The 27,760-nt window shown below is 36.5% G+C and overlaps 2 protein-coding genes across 2 annotated transcripts in view; both read left to right on the top strand.

Annotated features, from left to right (window-relative positions):
- On the top strand, positions 1-27,647 carry LOC139141316 (sialate:O-sulfotransferase 1-like). The gene is made up of 5 exons (XM_070710943.1): positions 1-193; positions 14,906-15,032; positions 20,386-20,487; positions 22,936-23,114; positions 27,424-27,647. The coding sequence occupies exons 1-5, from the start codon at positions 115-117 to the stop codon at positions 27,645-27,647; spliced, it is 711 nt and encodes a 236-aa protein (XP_070567044.1). The 5' UTR covers positions 1-114.
- Positions 24,031-27,760, top strand: part of LOC139141317 (polycystin-1-like) — a 35,739-nt gene continuing 32,009 nt past the window's right edge. Inside the window, exons 1-2 of the mRNA XM_070710945.1 lie at positions 24,031-24,171; positions 27,424-27,736. Coding sequence (XP_070567046.1) covers positions 27,722-27,736 — 15 coding nt within the window. The 5' untranslated portion in view covers positions 24,031-24,171; positions 27,424-27,721. The remainder of the gene's footprint in view (positions 24,172-27,423; positions 27,737-27,760) is intronic.

Genomic DNA, 27,760 nt, shown 5'->3' on the forward strand with positions numbered 1-27,760 from the left:
GAAGTTAAGACGTCAGAATTGAAAGTTGTTGTATAGGCGATCACACTCGCAATGGAGTTACAAATTACGAGATACGGGAATTTATTGACATGGAACTGTCTTTAGTCGATCAAGATGGGTCACGGGACAGCCGAACGTGCTGCTGCCGCTAGCCTAGTGCTCTCTCTTCTTGCCGTTTCAAGTTTAGGACAAGGTAAGTCGGCGTATTTCGGACCCCGTCCCCGGGTTAGCCAACTTGACTCACGTCCCTGTCCTGTGTCACTGTTTTACGAGCACCTTGGTTATCAGACGAAGGGACGGCAGTCTCTTCGTCTAGGACCGAGCATGTAGCCGTGAAGGCAGTGGAACAGCCTTTAACGACTGTTCCTGCAGTTCGAACCTCTACTTATCGTTTGCCTTACGAGTAAACGTCGGATCGACAGGCTACCAAGTCAGGCTGTACCGCCGTTCACCAAGCTTGCACACTGGCACACCACACAATCTGTTTGTAGTGTTATGAGCAGTTGGATGTACGCTCGTTTACACTTGTGGTATTAATACACTCCGTGTTTAGACTCTAACAAGTACGCAAGTCGGCCTTCTTCTCCAAGGAGAAACAGACGTATGGACTACTTTAGTTCACATCATAATATTTCTACTTCCAATCATCATCTAGAAATCTACAATACGTGTAATAATCTCCGTCCAGTTCGTACCTTCTCGTCATAATCTTCTTTCGAGCCTTCCTCGATTTGAAAATGCATAAATCTGAACGTGCTTTACAACAGACTTACATGTAATTGCTGATACGCAAACCGATGCTAAGACGTTCGATTTGTAAGAAGTTTAAAACATCTAATAATTTTCGTTTACTATGGCAAAGAAACAGTTACTAGTATTGCTTCTCTGGCACGGTGCGACTTGCTCTAATGTGAAATTCTTTTCTGCAAATGATATACTGAATGGATGGGAAAAACGTTATTTTTTCTCCAATATCGTATACACTTACTGTAATGTGCGTTCCCAATTCCTAATCAGACAAGATTTATGTTAAACTTTCACCAAATCGATGATAAGAAACTATAAATACGATATTTAGTACGATATGTAACCTTAATTGTTGTCATAGACAGTCACCAAAAATTTGCATAGAAATACTATATAGAGATTTTGCCAAATTTTTTCTTCAGGGTTAATTTTTATTGTCTAAAAATTTATGCATTTGAATAAGTATGATGTTTGTCCTAGTTTCATTATTTGTTTGAGATGTCATGAAGGTAGTTTTTCAAAATAATGCAAATTGTGATCTCATCAAAGTTACCTATAATATAAATTACATGTAAATGAAATTACTGAGTAAACATTTGTTATGTCCCATTTGTGTGGTAAAGACAATGGTAATGAAGGTTTAAGAGATGTTCTGTCAATCAGTCCAGCTTTTAAAACTCAAATCTGACTAATACTGTAAGTGTGAGATAAATTCAGAAAATTATTGAATAGCTGTTCAAGTTCAATTCCCTGTCTTTGAAGAGTCAGTCAGCAGAATGTAGGTCGGACCTGTGTAACTTCCTAATGCAAGAAAATGGTGTCAGAAAATTTATAGTAGTGCTCAAACTTGTGATTGACCTGTGTTATAAGCAGCATATTTTGTGCAATTTAAACACCACACACCAGTGACTTACGAGGAAAGATATTATCATTGTAAATTTCCTTGATTCATTTAAATTTTATTCTGGGAGACTTGTCCTCAAAACGGTCCATTTTGTGTGTGAATAATCAGAATGTGATCTGAAAGACCAAATAGCAAATTGTTTTTTGCGGGTTTGTCATTTGAACTTCATAATTGTGTGTCTTAAATTGCTTAAACACAATTTATCATTCTTGTTGGAAGACACAGTTGATAAATCATCAGTTTGTGATCCATTTGCTTTTGTGTAAAGGCTTGAATTTATCTGTCAACGGTATCTCAACATATGGTCAATAGGAATATGTGTGTGTTTGGAGCAATACTGTGTACCATGAAATATGTTTTACATTAGCAACTAGTGATCATAATGCTCTGCTTCACAGAAAGTAGCATGTTTGCATGTTAGAAAAAACTCATCACATATTTTTAAACAAAACATTTTTCCGAGTACAGAAGAAAGATTGTTAACTATCAATTTCCAATCATTCATTCATCGTACAATTTTATGAAAATCTTGTGAGCTGCACAAACAAGCAATATCAGAGCCTGTGGTAAGTTTTCATGGTGAATTTTTTTTTTACCTGTATACTATTGTAATAGTATAGGACCCATCTTTTCTTGATGAAGTATGTCAATTTTATTATTAAAAATATTCTAACGTATGATGCATTTTACAGAGCAAATTAACAGATTTTTCCCTTCCGTTACACATGTAAGTTTTTTGTTATATATAAAACCATGTTCATAACTCCTGGTTACCACTTGCCGACATACTGGTATCTCATGATAGTTACTGAGTACATTGTACGTCCTTGGTTGTAGGCACCAACAGACAGCAACAAGTAGTCAGTTTGATTGTGCTCTTACATGAAACATGCGTCAGATGTCAGGTGGCATTATGGTTTCCCTGGGGGGTCTTGTAATTCCCATGGAGTGTGTATTACACTTAGTGATAGTTTTTCCTGATGTAGGCTCAACTCTGAAGTGGCTGCCAGGGTAACCTACTGTCACATGATCTGCCTCCCTTTCCTTCAGAACACTTGGACCTACTTAGAGCCATGTCATCTCACCCAAGAGGGTAAAAAAATTGTTATGATTTTCTCAGATTATTGGATTTCAAACAGCAATTTGTCATATTAAATATTGTAGCTGACAGTAATAGGCATCAGAGAGAATATATTACCAAATATGATGAAGTAGGCATCTGCCAGGTTGAATTTATGTGGGAATCCTAACGAACTTGCCAATACAAAGTACGGAGACAGATCAAATTGTATTTTTTTATAATGGACAAAAGACATTTTAATATTAATTCACACTGTTGCATTCTTTTCCATTAATTTCAGCTAGTAGTAGTTGGAAATTCTGTATATTCAAAATCACTGATGGTCTATCCAACTAATACTCACAAGTAATTATATTATAGCGTCTCTAAAAAAAAAGCTAAATAATTGGGTTTAGCAGGTCTAAACTTTTTATCCGGATCTGTGGACCTTAATGAACGCAGAGATATTCCATCCAGATGGGTGAAATGTCCGTTTGTTGTGACTCAGAAGTCATTCCAGGTCATGTCAAAACCACACTGGTAATAAATAATATGGTCCAAATTAGCAATACTGTCCTTAAATCATGCTAGTAGGTATTTAAAATAGGCAATAAAGTCATTAAAACCCAGCACTACAACATGTTCCAAATTTATGACACATGTGGCTTTCCCCTTTGCCTGTCCATTTGGTTGCTTGAGTGCTTAGCATGATAAAAATTGTTACAGAGTTACTTTCAGGTTGCCAGTTTTTAACATGAAAAACCAGTGTGAGGTACAGAGTCCATGGTCTTGCTCTGTTTCCGTGTATTGTAGGAGCTGATACTGACTGCACATTGTGTGGATGCGGAAACTTGGGAAAAGAGGCTTACAAAACAAGTAATTTCAAACTACTTGTTAAGTAATACAGAAGCTAGACTTTCATTGTATTGGTATTGTCGCTGTATGGCTTCCGTCATGTTATGGAAACTATTGTTGCATTCTTATTGTAAAATGATATGATATACATGTACGTGTGTCCCTACACGTACTCAGACCGTAACTTTCAGTTGCCACTGCCTTCCTTGTTTCTCAGACTAGAGTCAGTGTTCCCTTTGCCCTACTGGTAGGTTTTCTTCAAGCCATAAGGATGATAATATTAATAATAATAATAAAAAATATTTATAATGTGCCTAATCTAAAAACTGAGCTCTTGGCACAGGACAAAACTAGATTATTCCCTAGAAATTGTGTCTGGAGGGTATGACGGAATGAAATATGTGAATGCATATGGCACAGGTTAACAGGCAGATTGTTTCAAGTTTACAGTCCTGAGTGAGAAAAAGACTTTTCACCAAAGGATTTTCTGGCAACACGTGATATTCTAAAAAGATGTGTGAGTTAGGTGAAGAACGTAGGTGTCTTCAGGAAGTATACAAATTTGCAAAAGGTCAGAAAGATATGTTGTGTCCCTGGAACCAAGTCGAAACAAACTGTTGAAAGTTTGTACTCTGTTACTGTATGACAAACGATTGGTAGCCATGATGTGCAGGGATTTCAAAAGTGGTTGTGACTTGTATGTTGTGTGGTTTGGGGCTTTATAGACAAGTCCAGCAGATGCATTTTGAACACGTTGTAATTTGTCGATGAGATGTTTTGGGCTGCCAGAAAAAAATACCTTATTTGGGATAGTATGTGGTGTATGGACATTCAGAGCTACATACATTCATTACTGTCAGCCAATCGGGAGTCATCCAACAGGATCATCCAATTAGGGTTTAGCCAATTGCAGACTGTTTAATTATCCATTGACATATGATTGGTCTAGTAGATGATGTGGGAATACCAGCTTATTATCAGTTGACTGTTGGATTACATGGGCATGTTACATACGTCTGCAGTGTGGCGGGTTTTGTCGTGAACAAAAACAAAAGCTTGATTCAGACAGGGGATGTACCCACATCACAGACAACCCCAACAAGCATTCTTACTTTGATGTAGCTATTTTATAGTGTAGCCATTGGTTGATTTTATTCCTACACATACTGTATAGTGTACACGTGGTTTTCAAACTTTCATTTGAAGATACATTGATCCTTTGTGAATCCTTGTTGTTGTGAAGATTAAGAAATACTAGTTTTCCCCTGAATTGTGACATAATTTTTAGGATAGAAACCTGAGGTTGAACTTGCTTGAAGGAAGTTCCTCCCCATGGATTTCACAGATCATGCTCAAGTCTACAATTAGAACAGTACCTTTCATAGTGATTGTGTTCTATTCTTGTATATTCCATTTCCGGTATTCAACATTGAAGTTACATTTCTCAATATTCTGTAGTGTAAGGTTTGCCACACTTGATTTCCTTGCATTGGTAGCCAATAACCAGACAAAGTGCAGCCATCACAGTTACTGTATGCATTGAGGAAAGGGCAAGGTAATACAAACCTTACTGGTCACTGCAGATTAGACAAGAATATTGATTAAGATATTTGCCAGTCTCATCAAAGTAACTGTAATTAGTGTTCTGTTTCCTCCACCTTCTGTAATTTCATATGCTGCAAATCAGCTCTCTAGACACAGCCATTTAGTCTCCAGTTTTCGCATGATTGGCCCTCTGTCATTGCAGCCTTTATTGTGGCGTGATGTCCCCTTCTATGGTTGTGACAGTGTATACATGTATCTTAACCTGTTCACCCTCCACTACCCCCAGTTTGCAGTGGTATGACCTCTCTGACCCTTTGAGCCCAATTGAATATCACTTGCTGTCAGGACTGACACCAAAACTTGCAGGGATGATGGGTTAGTTTTGGTACAAAATGTATCTGACTAATATTTTACAACTTGAGGTATTCAAGTAGGCTTTTTCTGTTGTCTTTTGATATGAATGGAGTACATTTATATATCAGAATTGATATTTTGATTGGATCCCAAGAGTGGAATATCTTTTAATGGCAATCCAAATCCAGACAGAAAAGCTCTCTGTAAACCATATTTTGAAGTGCTAAAGGGGCTTCAACAGCCTAATAAGAGGTGCATTGGACAGTGAAATTGCGGAGCTTTGTTGGTGCACAATTGATGAAGTGAGATTCAACTCTTGAGCTGTGCATGGCGTCAGTCACCTGGCCCTTGGCAGTTTTTGCCATGGGGGAAACTCCATTGTAAAGGCAGAATCCGTGTTGAGACAGCCTGTTGTTCCAGTTTCCCTTTTCTTTGCAAGGATTACGGTTAATCACACACTATAATAGAAAGTAAAGGGTATACAGAGTCAGTGGAAATTTACTGACTTATGGAGTGTTTCTGAACATGATATTCGGCAGGCTACCTTCCCACATTTCCCATTGTATTTGTAGCTGACAGGTAGATGTACATGTACTTTGAAATAGAACACCCAGCAGGTGTTACATATTTGTCAGATATTTTTCCTGGACGAGGTGCATTTTCTTTTGTTTCCATTCAGCGATCTGTCTTCATTGCAGTCAAAAAGAAGCACAATTACGAAAGAAAACTTGTGAAAAGGTGAAAAGTATAATGGGCAGACCACGTTTAATTCTTTTCAGTGTGTCTTAAAAATTCATGAGTTGCTATTGAACACGGACAGAGTGGTAACTCTTCTTTTTAGAACTGCATTTGCTTGACGGAATAGTTACACAAATTACAAAGTTTTACATGCTTGACAGTAAGGTACATGAACAGTTTCACTTAAGAAAATTTTAACTTAATTCCAGAGACTTGTTGTTTAGTTAAAATGAAGATATGCAAAAGTAAACAGTTAATTTGGAAAGAATGAACAAGGAATACAATTGGGCCTGGCATCGGAAAGTACTGAAGTTGTTAATAGGAAAGGGGCATTGACTTACATGTATTGTTAGGGAAAGACAACCTCATTTTCTAGACAATCTCAATGATACCCATGATTTTCTGTACTTATACAGAAAAAGATGTTTTCTAGCAGTTTTTTTCATACAGAAGAATTCAGAGGTACAGTGTAAAGTCCAAATAGGTGACCCTTGTTAGGTTTGGAGACTACATACACAAGTTTCTTCTTGCATGTGTTTGTATACGGTACATTTTATTGCAGGTTCCACCTCAGCCTACAGATATAGGGTATTCATGCCATATTTACTTGTTCATTAATGCAATCATTCAGTTTAATGTGAAATGTAATGTGAAATCAAATGTTTATAAACATCAAAGCTAAAGCATGGAGACTACATTATTTCACCATTCCGCATTTTGCTGAAGTGCATTCACCAGGTTTGAAAGTCATTGCACAAAACAAACTGAGATTATCTTAGTTTCCTCAGCCCACCCAATTTTCCCAAGTCGTCATCACCAACAATTTCCTTGGCACAACAATGGCCAAAAGTTGTTTGGGATTAATGCTCGACCTATGACAAGATCCCAACACAAAGGGATAGGGTAATTTTAATCTTATTCAAAATGTTCAGACAAAGCCTATTTTACCTTGTTGACCACCTTTCAAAACGTCCACAACCACTGACGCTGTTGTGAAACTTTGAGACCATCTCTATTTTGTCACTAATACATGTAGGTGTCTGATACTGCTGGAACATCGGGTTCAGGATTGAAATATTTTGTTTAATTTTTGTTTTGAAATTTTGTCAAATTTGCATTTTCTTTTAAGTTTTACTGATGTAAAATGACCACGGCTAATACTACAAGTCCAATGAAAATTTTCACTTGAGTTGAATTTATCATACTTAATGATTTTAACCCCATAAATGCCAAAGTCAGTTTTTCTCCATTCTAAAATATCACCCAAACAATAACTTCTGATATTTTCAAAAATTTTGATTGAAAACTCTAGCCAATAAGGAATCATGTCCATTTGGTCAAAAATTATAAAAAAAATTACAGAAAAGTTCATGAAAGTTTCTAAAATGTTGCACTAAAATTTTCATTGGCAAAATTACAGCACTCAAAGGGTTAATTTCATCCTTTTGTTGTCACACTTTTGTACAACTTTGATGTTTCTGTACATTGTGGAGTGTTTAGTGTATATGTGCAAATCGAGATGAAAGGTTTCAGATAAAATGAAAATTGTTTGTAATTGTAGTCATTAAAATGAATCTGGAATCAATACCACATGGTATTAAAGAAGATTAGCCAGATTAAAAGTCTTGAATAACCGACTTTCATCTTTCCGGCACTCAGATACATGTCTGCGTGAAATGTGGTAGAAGGTGTCAAATGTAATTTCTTTATGTTGTGAGCTGTGTCTGTTGTTGTTACAACATGTATACACACTATTTAGTTTTATGCATTGCTTTTACTATTAGTATTACATCTTGTGATGGCAGGGCCGTGATCTTGTGTATGTCATATGAGAAATACTGTATCAGGCCAACTCATATGGTGCTGTGAATCAATTTATTAAAACTACTGTTGTAGTGAAGTGTGTATATTCTAAACTTCTCATGTAACATTCAGAATCATACTCATTGGTATTTTAATTGCTTCACTGTGGTTGTACAGGACTAGCAAACAATCATATTTACAATATACTGATACTTTCCCAGTCACATTGAGATTTGAACAGAAAGTTAGCTATTTGACATTTTAAAATTAATGCTATAAATACATTTACGTGTTAACAATTTAGAAATTGCACAGCCTTACAATGTTTAAACATACACCAATGCATCAGACCAGACAACTTTGGAATTGAAATTTTGATGAATTGTATACTCATGACTACTGCATAGAAATTCAAAGCTATCCAGTCTAAAGTTTAGAAAATGACTGGGCACCCATTGTGTTGCAATGCCTTTTCTTGCATATATAGAGTCAAGGGCAATGATGTAAGGTTCATTATAATGTAGAAATTTTGCAAGACATTGAAGTTTTCACTGCAGATCAGGAGTTATACAAAACCTTTCCCATGAACACACATGCATCCATCCTGATGCCGAGATCATTTGCCCTGCGGGAAGATTGAACACAATCACCTCCATGCATCCTGCAATTGAGCTACTAATCCCAACGGTTTCTGAAGGTGTCTTTTACTTCTAAATGATCTTGGAATGTTGTTTTGTATGGCTTATCTACGCCACCATTGGCCAGGTACTATGACATCACTCTCTATTGTCCTTTGGTAGTAATTTACTTGGATGGTATTGTACGTCACTATAACAACGGCACTCACTGCAAATTAGAGAACAAGCGTGGCCACAGGTAGACTGCATGGCCCGGGATAGAAAGGAAACATGTATGTGTAATATTTAACCAATATGTACATGCATATGTCATGTATCCGTATATTTTATATAAAGTGTAACCTATTAAAATGCTTTTGTAACTGTCATGATATACACTGTGACAGTTTAAAGCTAGTAACGGAATGGATTGCTCCACACATTATCCTTTATCTAAGAGTTATAAACAGGGACAGGTGTTTTTCTGAATAGCTTGGCGTACGTCACTGTGTAACGTTGAGAACTGTAAATTACTCATAGAAGCAGTCACATTGGCCATAACTGTTTCCTACATACATGTAGGGATGATGTATGAAAACATCTGCTCAACAAGGCCTGTATGCCTTTGTATTTCACATTAACTATCGTGATTTTTCCTTTCTTTGAAAGGAGGTCACTATTGCTGACAGAGTTGTATGCTGAATGCAAATTAAAGCTTAGTCACATGTATGTTAGGGCACTTTCCATCTTACCTTAACTTGGATTTTGAGTGACAATTCACCAAAAATTACCATTCATGTTATTTTTGGTGTCTTCTCTTGAACGAGTCACCAATCCTACAAATGTTCTCACAGTATGTATAAAATTTAAATCTATTAAGTAATATGTGTATGTGTATCTGAACTATGTCATTGAAAGTAATAAAGAAATTTTTTAGACCATTTTAAAGTCATGTACTACAATCACATTTGGTAATCCTTAAATGATTTTAATTCAGTGATTCAAACTGTGGAAATGAATGGCCTGTCTTTATGAATCAACTGTTTGAAAGCAGTACCAGTTTTGACGTTTCTCATACAGGTGTGGAAGTGCATTATGGGTAAATATACCATCACTTGTTACTATCCACACAAAACATTTCAATTAATACAGACTTATTCAAGCAAATCAGAATGTCACTCTTGTAAAAAGTCAAGGAGAACCATCAATAATCTCTTTTGCCTCAAACAAAAGACTTTTTTAGCTGTAAAGACTTTTCAAGCTCTTTTCTCGTGCCTCTAAGAGTCTGACAGAACATCATTTATATCTCAGAGTGTAAACAGATCTAGACAAAAAGGGAAAAATAAGACAGTAATGAGACTGACATTTTGATAGCAGAGATATGTCAAACTGCAAAAAAGTGATCACAGTTCACCAATTATCCACAATTACAGCTCAACATTTGTACATGTATGCACACGGCATAGCTTTGGTTGCCAGGAATTTTCAAGTGTGATCCCTGTTGATTCTATAGGCAGTGTCACCTGACCATCGCTTACTTGGAGTAGATCTGAGAACACCACCCAATACTTTGAAACCTAATACATTCTCTTCAATAAGACATTGTTCACAGTCTGATTTAGGAAATATGGTAAAGCTTAGGAAGAAATAGACGAATACAAAGCTGCTTTTGGCAGCTTCTGTACATGTACACAATCGTTTACATGTATCATTCAACTTTCCATATTGCAGCTTTGAGATGTAATCAAAATTATGGTGAAAATTGCCCACGATTTACATATAGGGAATGCAATTAATATTATGTGAATTTAAAGCTAAATTGTTTTATTGGTCAAATCATCACCTCCTTTGAAACTACTTGTCCAATAGCTTTCAAATTCACTTACAGTACATTCTCAGGGATGACCTCATTCAGAATAATATTAAATGATGAACTGATGTTTGCATGTCAATTTCTTCGGCAATTTCTCATTTGTAATAAAAATACCTTCAAATTCAAAGGGCTCATTCAGTGTTTTAAAATTTGAAATGTTGGACTTATACATGTCCACTACGACGCTCAGATCAAAAGGGAAAATTTATTTTGAGTGGAGCGTAGTTTCATTGATACTGACTTTGGTACATAGATTTGCTGAACATTAAAATTCTTATAGTGCCACGTGTGGTGTCGACTTTCATTAGAGTGTGACCAGTTGCAGAAAACAAGTCTGTTTATTTTATTGAGCATTGTCTAAATTGGCACATGGCCGTATTTGCAAATTGCACAACACAAGCATGCACGCACACACATACTGGTACACATGCAATATTGGTCATACTTCATACTTGACCACATGCGTAGTTGGATCCACAAAGGCACATATCCAACTGTTACACTTGTCTGAAACTGCAAAAAGAATTGAAAGAATTGTCAACTCTTCCATGCTCTCTTCTACATCCAGCCAATCAAGTCAGTCGTGCTTGAAAATGTCACATGTAAACAGCACTGCCAGTCTTCCTCTTATGATTTGTCGTGCCATGCTCTACCAGTTAATCTGAACTGAGCCAAATTTATTTCAAGCATACCGTACATGTACCTACTTGATTTATATATTGAACAGAATCATTGGTCAAATATTCCATCCATCTGTCAGTGTCATCAAGTACAAGTGTTCTCAACAATGTCTGGATTCTAGACTTGATGACTTCTGCCAAAAATGTACTATGATATTATGCAATAGGTAACATGTTTGCTGGGTCATACCCATTGAAAGTGCAAGTCTAACTGAAATGCCCACTGTTCATAGAAGTTAAGCTATCATTCTGTATTTTGAAATAGAATCAGGAATGATACCCACATGTACACCACTGAATTTTCTTAAAGAGAAACAGTCATCGGAAGTGTGCCTGTGCGAGTTTCGTGTTTACAAACAGTGTACCGGTATTTTTGCACGATATCTGGATGCATCTCATCATCATAGCTGCAACATTTAAATTATACGATGTAGATAATGACAGACATGTTTTAACTTTCATCAATCACCATTGTACCTTTGTACTAGTGTTTACATTGGTCATATGGGTCTCGTACGACCTTTGAGCGCCGTTCCGATGACTATCCCTTTTAATAATATTTTATCCAGTAATGACAGTATTTTAGAGATTACAAGCCCCCAATAGCTGTGAATTTTATGCATTATTTTCATATTTTACTTTCAAACCAAAGTTGGTGCATGTAAATGTGCTAACTGAAGGACATGTATCACTGCTCACTGATTTCACACGCACATGTTTTAACAGGCTGAATAATTAAAAGAGTGCAGCACTCATTTTGCTTCTCCCCTCCACCCCTGAGTACAAAAAACACAGCAAGAAACAAGCATGATGCCATTTACTTGAATGCACAACACACGATGGCCAACATTTCAAAAAGTTTGTTCAATACTTGTAATCTTTATTTTCTCTGTCACATGATTAGTTTTTGAAAATGGCGGAAAATCTAAAAATGATATTAAAACATTTGAATTTAGATGCTACTTTGACAGTGTTATACACTTTTTCAGGTTTTAATGGGTCTTATTCAAAGAACACTCTTGGAAAACAGCATATTTGAGATGGGTTTTTTACACATTCGCAGCTATTGTGGCTTTAAAATACAAGTATAGAGTATATGATTATGAGACCATATAATTTCGGGCTTCAATTTACCTAGGTTGCATTTAACTTTTTTTGGATGTCAACATTTGTTACATGTATATATATGGAAGGGATATGAATATCTTTCAGTAGATTTTCTCTGTTTTCTGAAAACATCTATATGTATATGTAGAAACAGCTTTATGATATGATCATGATCCTTCCTCCGTCACCAGGAAATCAGCCAGGTTAACTGTGGAAGGTGGGTTAGCGAGCCAGTCGTTCTTACAGTGCCTTGCAACAGTATCACAAAATGCACATTCTACCGGTAACACGTTCAAGCTGCCAACATTGTGTTCATGCTTGGCTTGGGCTGGGTTAGAAATGGGTCACATAGTGTAATACACTTTGAACAAGTCTGTTGTGCTCATATGGAACACCCAGAGACTATGAGATAAGTCAGGACTTTTACTTGTAATATTCCATCATGGACTGTGCTTGGCACGACCTTCATCCTGCCAAATACCTGAGCTCTTAAAGTATAGTTGCAACAAATCAACAATTTCATGATTGGCATGATTAGTGAATTCCTCAAGATTTTTCAACTTAGAAGAAATTATGTCTGGAGTTCACGTCATGCTTTCATTGTCAAGTTAAACAACTAACTGTACAACCAATCATTATAGCACATCTCTTAACCTTTTTCCTGCGAGACAATATCACTTCCCCAATTGCCAAGTCACTTTATTAAAGTGGTATTGAGCCAAAACATGTGCATTTTCACCCATTTGGCTTCGTCTGTTGTAGTACTATGTAGAGCTGTCTTCAATAAGAATCATGTTTACAGAATCTATGTTTTCAGGGACCTTCAAATATCCAAGTTTTTGTTGAAATCTACCATGTGGGACATGTTGTGCTGTACTAGTTTATGATCAACTTGACCTGATGCTGGTGGTGAAATTGAAATATGAACTTGGCAGATAAAAGAATAAGTTCGCCTGTCCTACACACCAATACCAGCACTGAATATTCATGTCTCACTTTCAACAGCATACTGGTACTGTATGGTACTGTATAAAGTATACGTTTGAAAGTTAATATAATCCCAGAGTGCGCTATTCCAAATAAACTTTTTTGATGTTCAAACTTTGCTTAAGAAACTTTAAACTATTCTCTTTCAAAATCAAGAATAAAAATTTGAGGTCAAAATTTTTGTACCAGAGAAACAAATTATCTTAAATTTAATACTGGTTTTGAAATTCAAAATGGCCGCCATCCCAGTGTTAACTAAATTTGTGATTCACAAAAATAAACCAGTGAAAACAGTAGTTAATCTGTGAACCCCACAAGTGATAGACCCAAGAAAGATTATAAAAGCTTGAGAGTCCAAATTTTTGTCCCTTAGGCACATTCTACCTGAAAACTCTTTGAGGACACAGAAGAGAGTAGGTGTTATATGTACAACTGAAAGGGGTTCATATGCGCTGATACAACGCCTGATCTTTATAAACAAATGCCACTCAAAGTGACATTGTGTATGGCCAAGAATTTTGAAAATTATAGAGCTGTGACACAGTAGTGTAAACCAACATGGCCCTGTCTTGTTTGTGGAATGTTAGGAGCTATGTCATCAATAAGGTGATAATTAAAAGTTTAGTTTATATGAAATCAAACCTTGGACATTGTTATCACCAGAAAGAAATTCTTGACATCAAGCACTGGTTATAAAAGTACTTGCAATGGACTTAGTCATTGTATGTTTGGAAATATAAGCTCCATCCATTACAAGAGAGGGATACAGTACAGGTACACACTGCATTACAGTGTATGTAGACTGTGAGTATTAGATGTCACATAAGAACTTAAAGCCACAATGAGCTGTGAATGTGTATCTCAAAATATCCTCAGCTTTCCAAAAGGTTTCTTGAGTAAGACCCATTAAATACTATAAAAGTGTATAACACTGTCAGAAGTGTCGAAAGTGGCATATAAATTCAAATGTTAAATATCATTTTAAAAAACTAATCATGTGACAGAGAAAATAAAGATTACAACAACAAAATGTTGACCATCATGTGTTGTGTTGTGTTCAAGTATTGAAATAATAGTATGATCATGGTGTGCATGTGCAGGAAATACTGCCTTTTTTGTACTTTTTGGTGGGGGCGCCATTATATGAGTGCAGCACCTGTTTATTATTTAATCTGTTAAAACGTGAAGGCATGATCCAAATCGGCGAGCAGTGATACATGTGCCTCTATACATATCCTTCAGTTAGCACATTTCCGCAAAACAACTTTGGTTTGAAAATAAAATTATGAAAATAATTCACATAATTTGCAGCTTTGCAGCTGTTGGGGCTTTAACATTATTGGTTGCATACAATCTTTTTGCCATGCTTTGCTTTGCAGATACTACATGTATGTAAACTAGACCCTAACCTGTATCATGAATCAGATGAGACGTGTGTAGGTTAATATTTGGTAAAAAATACAAAATGGACTTAGCATGAAAGTTGCAAAAATTTGTTGGAAGGAAAATTCTTTGAAGAAATTCACGCTTTTGACCTGAATACCAAACTGTAAAAATTGTGTAACCTGTGTGTGAATATCTAATTTGTGAAAAAATAATGATATATCTTCATGCTATTCTTGTTCTGAAATACAGGGACATCATGGTATAGAGGATGTTACAATGAAGATGCAGAATCACCAGTTTTGCCTTATCAAGTCAATGAATCAGACTTCTCAGAGCTGACAGCTGTAAGCTGTTCTAGATACTGCTACAAAATATGGTGAGTGTTCGGGATGTTCCGGTAAAAGAGGGAATTATGAGATGTGATTCAAAGACTAACCAATATCATCTGCAAATTTTTTGTTTCACAACTAATGTAAATGGAAATCTGAGGGAAAGTTCTAACTTGAATGTGCTGTAATTCCGAAAGGGATGAAGTTTGAATGTTGAACAAGCTACTTTTAGTTTTACCAGTATCTGCCTTTACATATCGTACATGTGTATCTAAAAGGATGAAACTTGAATGGAACAGAATGACTTTTTTTTGTATTTTGACATTATTTTATTGCAAAGTTCTCGCAAGAACATGTACTAGTCACTGTATTTGTATTAAACTCTGTGAGTGGAAAATATTTTGTTCATAATAGGACTGCACTTCATCACTTCTTTTATGGGTTCTGTGGTTGGCAGCTTATGGTGCAATGGTACAATAGTTCTCACATCACTAAACTTTAATATCCTAACATACGTCAAACTTTTCTCATCAAAGTAGAAAAGAGTGTTGTACATAGCGGGTTTGAATACTCGCCAAGGGTGACATGTTATTGATGCAAACTATTGAATGCTATTAATGGATTATCCTTCTTCCACTTTCTTATTATTGTCTTTTTTTAGCTTGTCTTTTCAAATGTCTTACTTCAACAACATCCCAACAACATGCACATTATGTCCTTGCTAAGGCCAGTCATGTTTCTGGTGCGATGCACCATGGACATTACAGAATTGATAGATCCAACAGAATGAAAATAAAAATTGCAGAGACAATGAGCTCACTGTCTGTCTTTGCCTCACCCCTGTTTTTGAACAGTTGCATTTTGCTCAACAAAGAAAAGGATGTTGCAGTAATTGGAAGGAAGAATGTTGAGGTTGGACGTGTATAGATGTATCGGCTACCTGATTGCTTATTTTGATCGCACTGTATGCATGACATCTGCCAGTACCATGTATCCGTATACCAGTACTGTATTTCCCTCAGTGTGGAAAACCACCAGTTGCCTGTAAAGTGGAATTTTTTGAAATAGTTAACATAACCAAGTTTTCTTCTGAGTTATCTCATTTCCTGAAGGACTCAATGAAACTAGTGTGGGAGCCATACGATGAAAGTTGAAACTTTGTAGAGCGAATACAGCCAAGTTTTATTCCAAATACTTACATGCATTTCCTAGAAGACTCAGTGAAACTATTGGTAGAGAATGCTACCACTGCAGCCAAAAACATCAGTTTGTTATACTTTGTAATATTTGATTCAGTATCTGCAATAGGAAAGCTGTTGGATTTACTCATTTATCGAGTTTTGTGAATCATCATTTCTTGTGATTACCTCTTGTAACTACGGTACCACCATGGAAATTCAAAATTGAAGGAATTTGCATCAATTTTAACTCGAGTGTACTGTACATTACATGTACATCATCTTGGAACTTTCACGTCATGGAAGAGTGGAGAAACGCACTGCGTGTACGTGTAGATCGTGATGCCTCAGATGTGTAATAACTCATGCACTAGAGAATGTAATAAGTCATTTGTTTTTGAACAGGATAACTCATGTGTTCAAGAATCTAATTGCCCATTTGAACAGCTCAGCAATTCATAATGTTCCGGGGCATGTAAAGCTGGCTCCCAGTCTTGGCCAATTTTTCTTGGTGATTTACACGACATCACTCTGACAACTGGGAAAACTTAACAGACTGATCTGATCAGGGGATTCCTGTACTGTCGCTTATTTATTTGATGTGAATGATGTAGAGGATTGCTGGGTTCTGCAAGATGTGCACTGCTGTTCATGATTGTGTACATGTATGCTGGGCAAAGTTTACGGAAAGATATGTGAGATATTAGCCTCCTAGCAGAAAATATTTTTATGGGCTTTTGAGACGAAAGATAGTTTGTATTCAGTTTCCTCGTGATTGGGCCAGTCAACCTCATATTTCAAGAAGTGACAATATATGATAATTTTTCTCTTTGCTCAAGAAATCATCAATAAAATGCTAAAGATGTTAATCTACCAAAGCAAGGAAAGAGTTCACTCTCTACATTCATGGATACCTCTACAATTAATATGGCAATCAAGTTGAAAAATTCAGTCAGGTGTATGCCAGTCCTTGAACGCTTTAATGTTCTGAAGTACCATCTGAAATTTGATCATAATGTTGGATGAACCTACATATTGAAGTCATGGAGAGTACGGTAATTCCTACTCCCCAGTCACTTTGAATAGGCCGAGCAAATAAAGCATTTCATGTCCATTCTGACCCTGCCAAGCTGAAGTCATACTGATGACATGCTTTTTTAACAAATTTATTGGGAAAATTTCCGTAAATAAATTGATTTGTATCAATAGGGCATTGTTTACGTTACAAATTTTTGTTTTATCATTTCCGTTCAGTCTTCTGGAAGAATGCTTTTTTACGAGAAATTTTCCAGTGTGAAAGACTGCTACTGTCTGCATTTTGTGTGAATCTGAAAGATGAAATGCATGATTTGTCAAGAACATCTTTAATGTGATAAAAGTAGTTCAGTTTTATTGGTACTTTGTACATTTTATCATTTGTGGAATCATATTCTCCTTTACTAGAATTACCGCAACTTAGATAATCATAACGTGCCAAATTTTTCTGATTTTAAATCTGTTATTTTGATATTTATCATGATTTGAACAATAAGTCACAGGCACACATGCTTACCATCATTTTTAAATCTTAAGTGTACAGGGGGTAGCTTGTATCTGTACCAGTATAGAAGAACATGTGGAATGGGTCTTGCCTCGAGCCATATTACTTGAGAAAACGGATTGACTCTCTTAAAACAGTAGCCGTATGCAACCTGCAATACTCCAAAAATCCTTTTCAAATGAAGTAGAACAGGTTTGTTCACTGATTTGGTAGTGCATGTCCCTATTACGGTATGTCTGTGCAGGGTAAGTGGTCACTGGCTGTGAAGGGACTTCTCCCGTAAAAACGTACAAAGTGGAAGGAGTGAGAGAATTTCAATAAGCAATTCTGAAGTTTTCCAAATGTCCAATTTTAAAGAGTTGCCCCTAGAGAAAGAAACCAGTATTGTTTATATAAAGTACATTTGTAGGGAGGAGATGCTGTCACATTTTATTGCTGTGAGTGTTCACCCCTTATAGCTGAAACTCTACAGATCTTTGTACTAGTCAACTTAACACCGTCAAACATATACAAGCTGGTGTTTTTTTCCACCATTTTCAAAACCCTTGAACAGTCAACTTTCTCATTCAACTCAGTGATAAATGTATATGTATATTCATTTTTACACCTGATATAAAATACATACACTGCTCAAAGCCCACGTGTCATGCATCTATTCTGTCGTCTATCGTACCTTACTTTTGGGGAACCCTTTCTATAATGGTATAATAATGTCTGTTTTAATTCAGTCAAAATTTTGTGGTGATAGCAGTTAACTTTCACCTCATTTTGTTCACATGATTCTGTTTGACAATACATGTATCTGCATGTAATGTAAGCTTTTGGTAAATTGTACATGTGACCACAGTATGTCTAAATCCCTCTGCTTTGGAATGTTCTCCCGCAATATTTCAAACAGCCAAAGGTTCCCCCTGGTGTGTAACCTTGTCAAAACAATGACAATGTATCTTCGTTGAATTTTATGGCAAAAGGTCTAAGTTGTAATCCCCTGCAAATACTTTGCATTTAAAAGTTTGAGTGATTCGCAATCAATTTAAAAGACACATTTTCTCTTCATGTCATGAGGAACAATAATTCTACAGTACATGTAACCCCCTCTGGTGACCATGCTGTTTAAACTCTGCTACTGGTAGTTTAAACCCCCGTCCACATAATCCGTGTTAGCCTTCCAGTTTTCTTGAACGTGCGTTTTCTAACTTGGATTACCTCAGGTGGAGACTATTCAAGTCAATAAGTGCCAACAAGAATGAATTTCCTGAATCCAGACAGACTGCAGAAAGTTTGCTTTTCTAGATGAACTATACTGTATGCCAGTAATTGTTTTCACGACCAGCTTCCAGTGCAGTTGCATTATGGGATACAAAAAGTTCAGTGCTATTGCAAACAGAGCGAGTATGCCTCACCAAGTGAGTGAGAATATCTAGGTTATAAATACATGTATATGTATGCCAGTGTACACCATTTATGAGCTAAATTTGTCCAGAGGAAAAACTCCTTTGTCGGAACTTGTGAGGCTGTGTGGTGAATTTTCAAAATAAGTTTAGCTTTAGCGGCATGGGCATATAAATTCTGCTGATTACTTAATTAATGTCTCTTTGCAAAGGACAGTTGTGCATTGAGTCATTTGTCTGACAAATGTCATGCACTGCACGTATGCTTTAGGTGTTATTGTTGGCAAGTGCTGGAAATTTATGGACACATAGAAATAGGTACATACATGAATGGTTCTCTGCTTGAAAAATGCATGTTCTATACACATACCACTGCATCAATATTACAATATGTCTGATTGGATGGAAGATGTTTTGGAGTGAGCAAATTTCTCTATTGTTGACATACACCATTCCGAGTCTCTAACTTGAGCATATAGAAGTTTCTCTGTGCTAGTTTTGGGATTTTGCCTGTAAAGATAGACATGCGCTAGGCAGGATGGTCTGAATGTAATCCAGCTATTATCATTTACATGTCTATATGGTGAAAGCCATGTAAACTAACCCACTGAAAGCCATGAATATTGCAAAAACATTGGAAGAACACAAACACAATGGCTACATATGGTCAAAATGTTTGAAAAATACGTGAGATATCAGGGGTTTTCGTTTTCCGTATTTTTCTTGTCCAAGTAAGATTCTTGTACTGATACAGAATATTGTTTACGGGAAAAGTTTCACCAAAGTATCAGGCATACCCAGAATTGCAGTTTTCCAAACATTTTGTAATGTGCTTCATTAAAAAGGGACTTTATAAACAACCCTCAGGCCGGCAGCATTCTCTGTGTAATTTAAGGGGAAGTGATATGGCTTGTGGTGTCTCTGATTTTCACCATCAATACAAAGGTCATAGAGGAAATTAAATTGCATTTTCTGTTTCAAAAACAGGGTTTAATGATCACATTTCTTGAAGGAAAACAAAAAACTATGAGCTCGTATCTAGTTTTATATACGTGTTACAAATGAGGAACTGAGTGTTTCAGCATGTGACTTGTGTCCACTCAGTGTATCACTGTATCACGATTTACAAAAATAGTAATGGTCATTATACATGTATTGTCTCTCTGTGCAGTTTGTGAATTTTCTCACTCATGTTATTATGCAAGTGACTTCATGCGGTTACTCATTCACAGTGAATAATGATTTCTGGTATAGTTTGAGATGTACGTTTATTTTAATTCTTCTTTTGCAGGCAAGAGTATGCTGGCATACTGAATGGGTCGACGTGCTTCTGTGGGGCTGATTACATCTACAGCAATTATGGCACTGCTACAGACAATAAATGCAATGTTCTGTGAGTATTTGTATATCAAAATTATACATAGCTATGTTTGATTTTGTCAGTGTGATATAGATGCGTGTATGTCAATGTCTGTGATTTCATATTAAGACTTATGCTGGGTTTTTGTGTAAGGTGAAAAAGATACTTCTATAAAGTTTGTTGCTGTATAACCCGGCCCATTCTTAGGCATTTTCATGAACTAGTTATGTTCTATTGTTGCTATGCAACATCTTCTTGTGGTGTTTTTTGGACTGAAAATCAGGTCAGGGGTGCAAAAGCTTGTTACAGTGTCACTAAATCCCCCATACACTTTGTTGCTTGTAAACAATTTAAAGGTTGAAATATGAAAATTTGTGTACCCTTGGTAGGTATTGAGGAATGGATAAACCTTGCACCAAGCATGTATCGAATATGGCCTATGTGTGATGGGTTTGAACAGCAGATATGTCATGTCGAGGTTAATTGACATCGGCTGTATGTGGTGTCAAGTAAGATTCATCCAATGTCAGGGATGCACATCAAACAGAGCTACATTGTAATCCACCCAACCTTTGATTGGTTTGACAAAAGTCAGGTGTGTCTCAAGGTGTCGATTTGTTTCTTGGAGTGCTTAAAATTCTTTAAAGTCAAGTGCAACAACCTGGGTCTGTGATGTGTACATGAATGGCAGATCAGAAAGAAAGATTTTAGGCCAAATGATATTATGTCATGGACATATGGAAGACTCTTCAACTGTGTTCCCATTCTTTCATATGAGTTAAGTATGAGAACAATTTTAGCCATTGCCATAAGGGCTTCCTCAACACTTGTTAGCTCAACCATGGTTGCACTATGTGTTGTAATTTATTGCAACGAAGGAAAAATAACAAAAGAAAAGCAATAAATTTGTCCAGTTACTGATCTGTTTTTAGACAGACAGATGTATGATATTACTTGTATGTGGTTCTAGAGAAGTTTGAAATACGTATTCCCTCAAAATGTAAGAATTACTGCTGGACTGAGATTGGTTGACTGTCCAATCCACATGATGGTGAAAAGAAAAAAGGCACAGTGCAATCTAATTGAAATGCACAGGTCTGTGTAAGCTATGGTTTCATCTTGTGCTTCACATGCATATACCAAACTTTTATGCAAAACCTTTAACTCAGGCTCCAGGCATGTATATACGTACTGTGTTAACAGGTGTTAGGTGTCTTATTTATGTAGCTGACAGGATCTTTTTGCTTCCACTGGTATTTCTTTGCTGGACATATGTGGTCATCAACTTTACAATCTGTCAATTACCCTGTTACCGACATTTGTGGGGAGAATATGTTGTGTCTTGTGAAAGGTCAGTGTGCAGCTACATGTAAGCAATGAGTATTGGATTAAATGTTTCAAAGAATGAAACACCAGAGTTTGAATTTTCCCTCTGTTCATGCAAGATTTAACCCCCTTGACTATCATCAATGTTATCCTATGTTCCAAAGATATGGTGAACTTGTGTAGGGTTTTCGTCAGAAGTTTTGGGCTCTCAAGGTACATGTTAGGGTAGTATGCGCCTTGAAAGTGGAAGACGTAAACTTTTGCTCAAACTTTCCTCAAGGAATCTTTCAACTATAATACTCTTTCAAAAACAAGAATAAAAATTATGGGTCACCGTACATATTTGGGTACTAGAGAAACAAATTAGCCAAGATTTACCGATATTTGAAAATCAGAATGGCTGCCATCCCTATGTTAACTCTATGAAGACAAATAAAACGTTCGATTTTCATAAAACAAAGATGGTTAAAGTTTTTCTTTTACCAAGGGCTTCAAAACGAGCCCCCATAAGTGGTAGATCAGAAAAGAATTGGAAAAGTTTTAGAGTCCAAATATCTGTCCCTGAGGCGCATTCTACGCTAATTCATATTGGCGCCAGAAAATTCTGATATTCTAGGTAGTCAAGGGGTTATAAGTTATATTTGTGTGTACTTTGCTAAAATTTAATAGATTAATTAAATTGTCAAGTTAAAATATGTGAGTGTAACATATGACAAGCATGAGATTAGTGAAGAAGACTTGATACAAAGAAATCATAACAGTCAAGTAGTATATTTTAAAAATTAGGAGGAATATTTTGAAAAGTTGTGGGAAAGCTAAAGAAACGGAATAACTTTCACTTACGATGTATACCCTACAGCAAAGTAAAAAATATTGTGATAAAGGATGAAAAGATAGTCAGAAAGACAGTTTTTGGTATCTGTGTGATTTCACAGCCTGCTAGTTGTCATCTTCATCACCGCAATGGTGAATACATAGTTTGGTTTGCCTTTAGAATTTGCAAGACATGTTTCCAGAAACTCTTTTTTCACAATTTAGAAGTGCACACATGCAGACCTAATGAAAGCAATCTTGGCTCAAAACTGCAAAATCAATCACATTTTCTTGGTTTGAGTATTTTGGAAAATTAATGTATATATTTTTTTCCCTTCATAGATGTCCTGGTGACACAAGCCTACCCTGTGGAGGTCATAATACCACAAGTATTTATTCAGTTTATGGTCCCTATATAGTGAGTATTTCCATTAGCGCACCCAGGGTGACTATCCAGGAAAACGAGAATGTAGCGGTAGAGGTTACAGTAGAATTAGCAGGTTCACCAGACACTCCATTAGGTAAGAGATAAGTTTTGTTTTTCTCCTCTGAATACCAGGTGCTCTTCACAAAGCAATTGGTCCAGTCTTTGTTCAGTAAAACTCTACCCCCACCGTGTCTAATGCTAATCTAATGAAAGTGAGAAACATTATTGTTCGAATATGCAAATGTGGAATTAATAACTCATTACGAAAAGCAAATACTGCAAAATTGCATTATATGTGACTCAAAGTGGGTTATCAGTCATGTAAGAAACTGCGTACAAGTTTCTCAAATTGAACATGCAGACCATGTTTCAGCAATGTCCCCGATTCATCATCTGCAGTGACAACCGTTGCTGTTTCATGTTCAGTGGTGCGGACATTTTTTATAAAAGTTTTGGTATCAGATAATTTTTGCCAATCATTAAAGCATAGAGTTTCAGAAAAAAAAACCAACTCCAGACTGATCGATTGCAAAGTTGTGACGGCAGATGATACACTGTACATGATGGATATGTGGTCTGACTAACTGAGGAGTCACCCTTGATCTCTTAGTGGGGGTAGTCAGAAAGGTATGATATTGTTACACTGGTCAATAAGCGGTAGGCTTTGAAGAGTTCTGTCGGGGCAAACATGAAAATATTCTTTGGAAAGAAACCCTGCATGAGTAACTAAGAGGTTTTGGATGGCTGTCTCAACTTTTAATTTCACCTAGGGGGGTATTTCTACCAGTATTGTACTTCACATCTGAAAAGTGACTGGTGGACCACCGTCAGGATACATAGACTTTAAAATAGATTGGAAACGTTTAAACCATTGACAATCACTCGCACAATTATGTCCTTCGATGAGAGTACAACTTGATTGAAGTGAAACTTGATGAAACACACCGTCTTGAAATAATGATGTAATTATTTTTACTTGTCATGGGTTTAATATTCCAGGTGTACGGGATACAACTCCAGCCATTTCACAGAGGTGGGCTTTGCCTGGGATGTGGCTGGTACAGCAATAAACAAACAGGCTGTGGTAGAAAGTGTGTTTGCTTCATCAAATGTTATACAAACATTTTCATCTGCTGGCACATACACTATAGGTAAGTGAATGAGTGAATTATTCTTGTAAAATGAGAATTTCAGGTAAAAAAATACACATCCTCTATGAAAAGTGATAGTAAATGTAGAGATGTAATGTATGGAAACTTGATGTAAATAAAGGCATATTACCGGTATGTGTTAATAAACAATGATGTACTTATCTATAGCTAATGAAGCAATTATTCACTTTTCATCAACTTGGAAATGGATGTAACTGTCACTGGTTACTTCTTTTTCTCCAGGAAATTAAATTTAACAAGGCCCCTTAGATTTTCTCATTTCACTATTAGATCTCATCATACCAAGATAATGACTTTGAATGGTGTGGGTATCAAAACGGAGAAGCTACTATGTCTGTGTACATTTCTTTTGAGCATCATCCAACATGAAACACTAGAGAAAATTCTGTGTTCGGTGCAATATTAAAGCAAATGAAGTTTAAAACAGTGTCAGTGATGTTTAAGTTGAAGATATACATGAGTGAATCATTCCCAAAAGATTGTCGTTAATTGTACTTTGGTAGTAGTTTTATCGGAGTTGACAAGACATGACATAACTTTCAGACTTGTTTCATGGAGTGAACTGCCAAAATGGCAGCTGAAAAGTACAAGTAAGTAACAAACGAATAAGTGCACTAAGAGTTATCGATCACACTTGACCAGCTGCATGCCATAGTTTGCTAATCAATTGTGACTTTTCAAATAGATTTATGCTTTTTTCAACATGAGGAGAATATACAAACTTTTTGGTCCCCGTTTTCACGCTATTTTACTTCACACTATTTTACAATTTAATGGGTTACAAGTGCCATACATTAAGGAGAACTACTCCATTGTCAGCATTTCCTTCTGATGTCCTTGAGATGTTATTTGGGTCTTTCTAAGAATTTTCGCCCTTAATCACTAACTCTACAAACCTGTTGATAATGCACCCTGTCCAGCCGTCATTCCTACATACATCGAGACTCAGGACTCGGAACTCTTGATTGAAAATACCTGCAGCTGCACCACTTGTGAACTAACAAAAGCAATTAAAGAATTAGCATAGGAATCCAAGCCATTGTTAAGGGTAACTGTGTCAATGCAGTGTTTATAGCAGAGAAAGTGTGCGTAGATCTCGTTGCACCAATGGTTAAACTGCCACAAAACCATATTCAAGGCTTATTCATAAAACTAGTACCCATGAAATGAAGCATTTAGTTCAAGGCTTGCTTGCTGGAGTCAAAGGATGAATATATTATGAATTGTGGTTATATTGTCTTTAAAGAGTAGTGTTTGCAGTGATGTAATGCATTGTTGATGCCACATCCTAGTAACAGTTGTCTATACGGTAACACATAGTACCATTGCCCAGAAAGCATAGCCTTGATCAATTGGTGTCCATTGTGTCCCCATCTACCGGGGGCATTGTTGGCCTGTGTCAATATTTGGACCTTGCGACACAGAGAGGCAGAATTCACCCCAAGAACAGATAAATACCTGGTTTGCTTTCATGGGAGGAATAACTTACCGTCCACTCAACCATCCATTTGCAAGCAGACCTGCCAAGTAATTGTATCCTGTGGAACTCTGTTGGTTTGTTAAATGATGTATGACAATCTGATACCAGTGAAATAGCAGCTTTCAGTGTTGTAATACCCGTCTACAAATGTAAATGTAATACTCAAACAAGCTCACATCTTCAGGAGAATAATGAGCAAAAAACCATGTGGTCTGCTGCAGTGAGGACGTAATGTCATTTTGTGACATGCTAATACTCATTAATGATTTGAAGGGGATCAGTGTATAGCTCTCTTCAAAATATTAAATTTAATACCTACACCAGCTCACATCTTCAAGATAGTAATTTATTAACGAAAAACGTGTAATCGTTTTAGATGACAAAATGTTTAATCAAAAGTTTTTTACATGATAATACGACTCATTAATGTGAGTGGGATCAGCATGTAACTGTCGTCAAAATGTTAAATTTAATACCTATATGAGCTCACATCTTCAAGATAGTAATTAATTAACAAAAACGTAATCGGTTTAGATGATGAAATGCCTAATCAAAAGTTTTTGACATGATAATAATAAATTATCGATATGAGGGGGATCAGTACATTTCAAAAGTATAATTAAACTATAAATTATAGTCATCTCTTTGCAATAGCAGATGTTTGGTTATTGGAATCAAGCACAAGAAATGAATATAGGCTAATTACAGAATTAAAGGCTCACATATCTACAAAAATTGGTCTAGTATCTAGCCCTCACTTTGAACTCACAACTATGAATTTTGAGTGTGAACTCACAAGGGGTTAGATTGTAGATTATGTTGCAACCAATATTTGTGAGGAACATGTAGTCTTGGTTTGAACAATGTAATAATTGTCAAAGGTTTACTATGTACTGTCAAAATTACAGACATCAGAGCAGTAAAAACAGTCCACTGCGTCACTGTATAATACATAAACTTTGACATTAAGAGTACAGCAGTTTAAAGCAGATGGTCAGAAAGTACAGCACACTTTGGAATTTTTACTTCGGCTTTTTTCAGCAGATGGAATTACTGAAGTGGTATTTAGGACCATTGGTTTTACGAGACTAAAAACACATTTCTTTTATAATAAGGAATGATGATGTACTGTTTAGTGTTCAAAGTCTGGCAGCTAGAATGTGCAAAAGCTTGCAATAATGGAAGTGACCATGTGATCTTTATCGCCATGTATATTGTAACCAGGTTTAACCCTTTCTCCATCATGGTTTGGCCCAATTCCATTGTTATCAGTGGGGAGTTTGGGCCTCATTACAGGGAATTGGGGGTGAGCATGTTAATGATTGTGCAACAATTAATGTGTGCATGTACACACATCAAAAGTGACTGCTCTGTCGAATATGTTAAACATCAACCAAAATTATGCTCTCCATCTCAACTGAATACTCTTTGCTGAAGTAATATTCTTCCGCCTGTCAGAAAAAACCTCAATAGTCAAAGTATTAGATTTTAACCACTTTTATCACAACTGCAATTTAAACATCTTTCCGGAGCATGGCGTTACAAGTTTCGCACGTTCTACTCATTTTGAAAGTAGGTTCAACAGATTCATAAAGATTTACGAGTTTTAGAGTACTTAGTTTTTCCAAGACTGACCTGGTCTACAGTCTCTGACGCGTAATTTCAATAAGTGTCATGATATGTTGCTTAGTAACAATGAAGAGAGACTGAAAAACATAGTGAAATAAATGGTTTTCTTGATTTTCACACAGATGTGGTTGCCAGTAACCCAATGTCATCCCTCCAAGCATCCCTGAATATCACCATAATCCCACCAGTACCAGCGGACCTTGAAATCGGTAGATTGGCAGGGTCTGGCAAAATCCCGTCCTGTATTCCCGAGCATAGTGCTATTCCAGAAGATGCAGTGACTGTCTCAGGGTTTGTGGACACGGAGATTGAGTTCCAGGCTAGTGTAGTCTTGGTGCCAACTTGACTTTCAAGTGGGAGTTCAGCGATGATGGCAACCAGATCACATCTACAAAGACTGGATGTACAGGGATTGCCTGCATGGAGGATATACAGGTGAGTGTTTACCCTTTCATCATC

This window comes from Ptychodera flava, chromosome 9, assembly GCF_041260155.1.
Source record: "Ptychodera flava strain L36383 chromosome 9, AS_Pfla_20210202, whole genome shotgun sequence".
Classification (NCBI taxonomy): domain Eukaryota; kingdom Metazoa; phylum Hemichordata; class Enteropneusta; family Ptychoderidae; genus Ptychodera; species Ptychodera flava.

Bases quoted from the DNA above. Each gene is read 5' to 3' on its own strand.
- LOC139141316 (XM_070710943.1), top strand. From the start codon at position 115: ATGGGTCACGGGACAGCCGAACGTGCTGCTGCCGCTAGCCTAGTGCTC. The intron at 194-14,905 runs GTAAGTCGGCGT...TCTGAAATACAG, and splicing joins CGTTTCAAGTTTAGGACAAG to GGACATCATGGTATAGAGGA. The intron at 15,033-20,385 runs GTGAGTGTTCGG...CTTCTTTTGCAG, and splicing joins AGATACTGCTACAAAATATG to GCAAGAGTATGCTGGCATAC.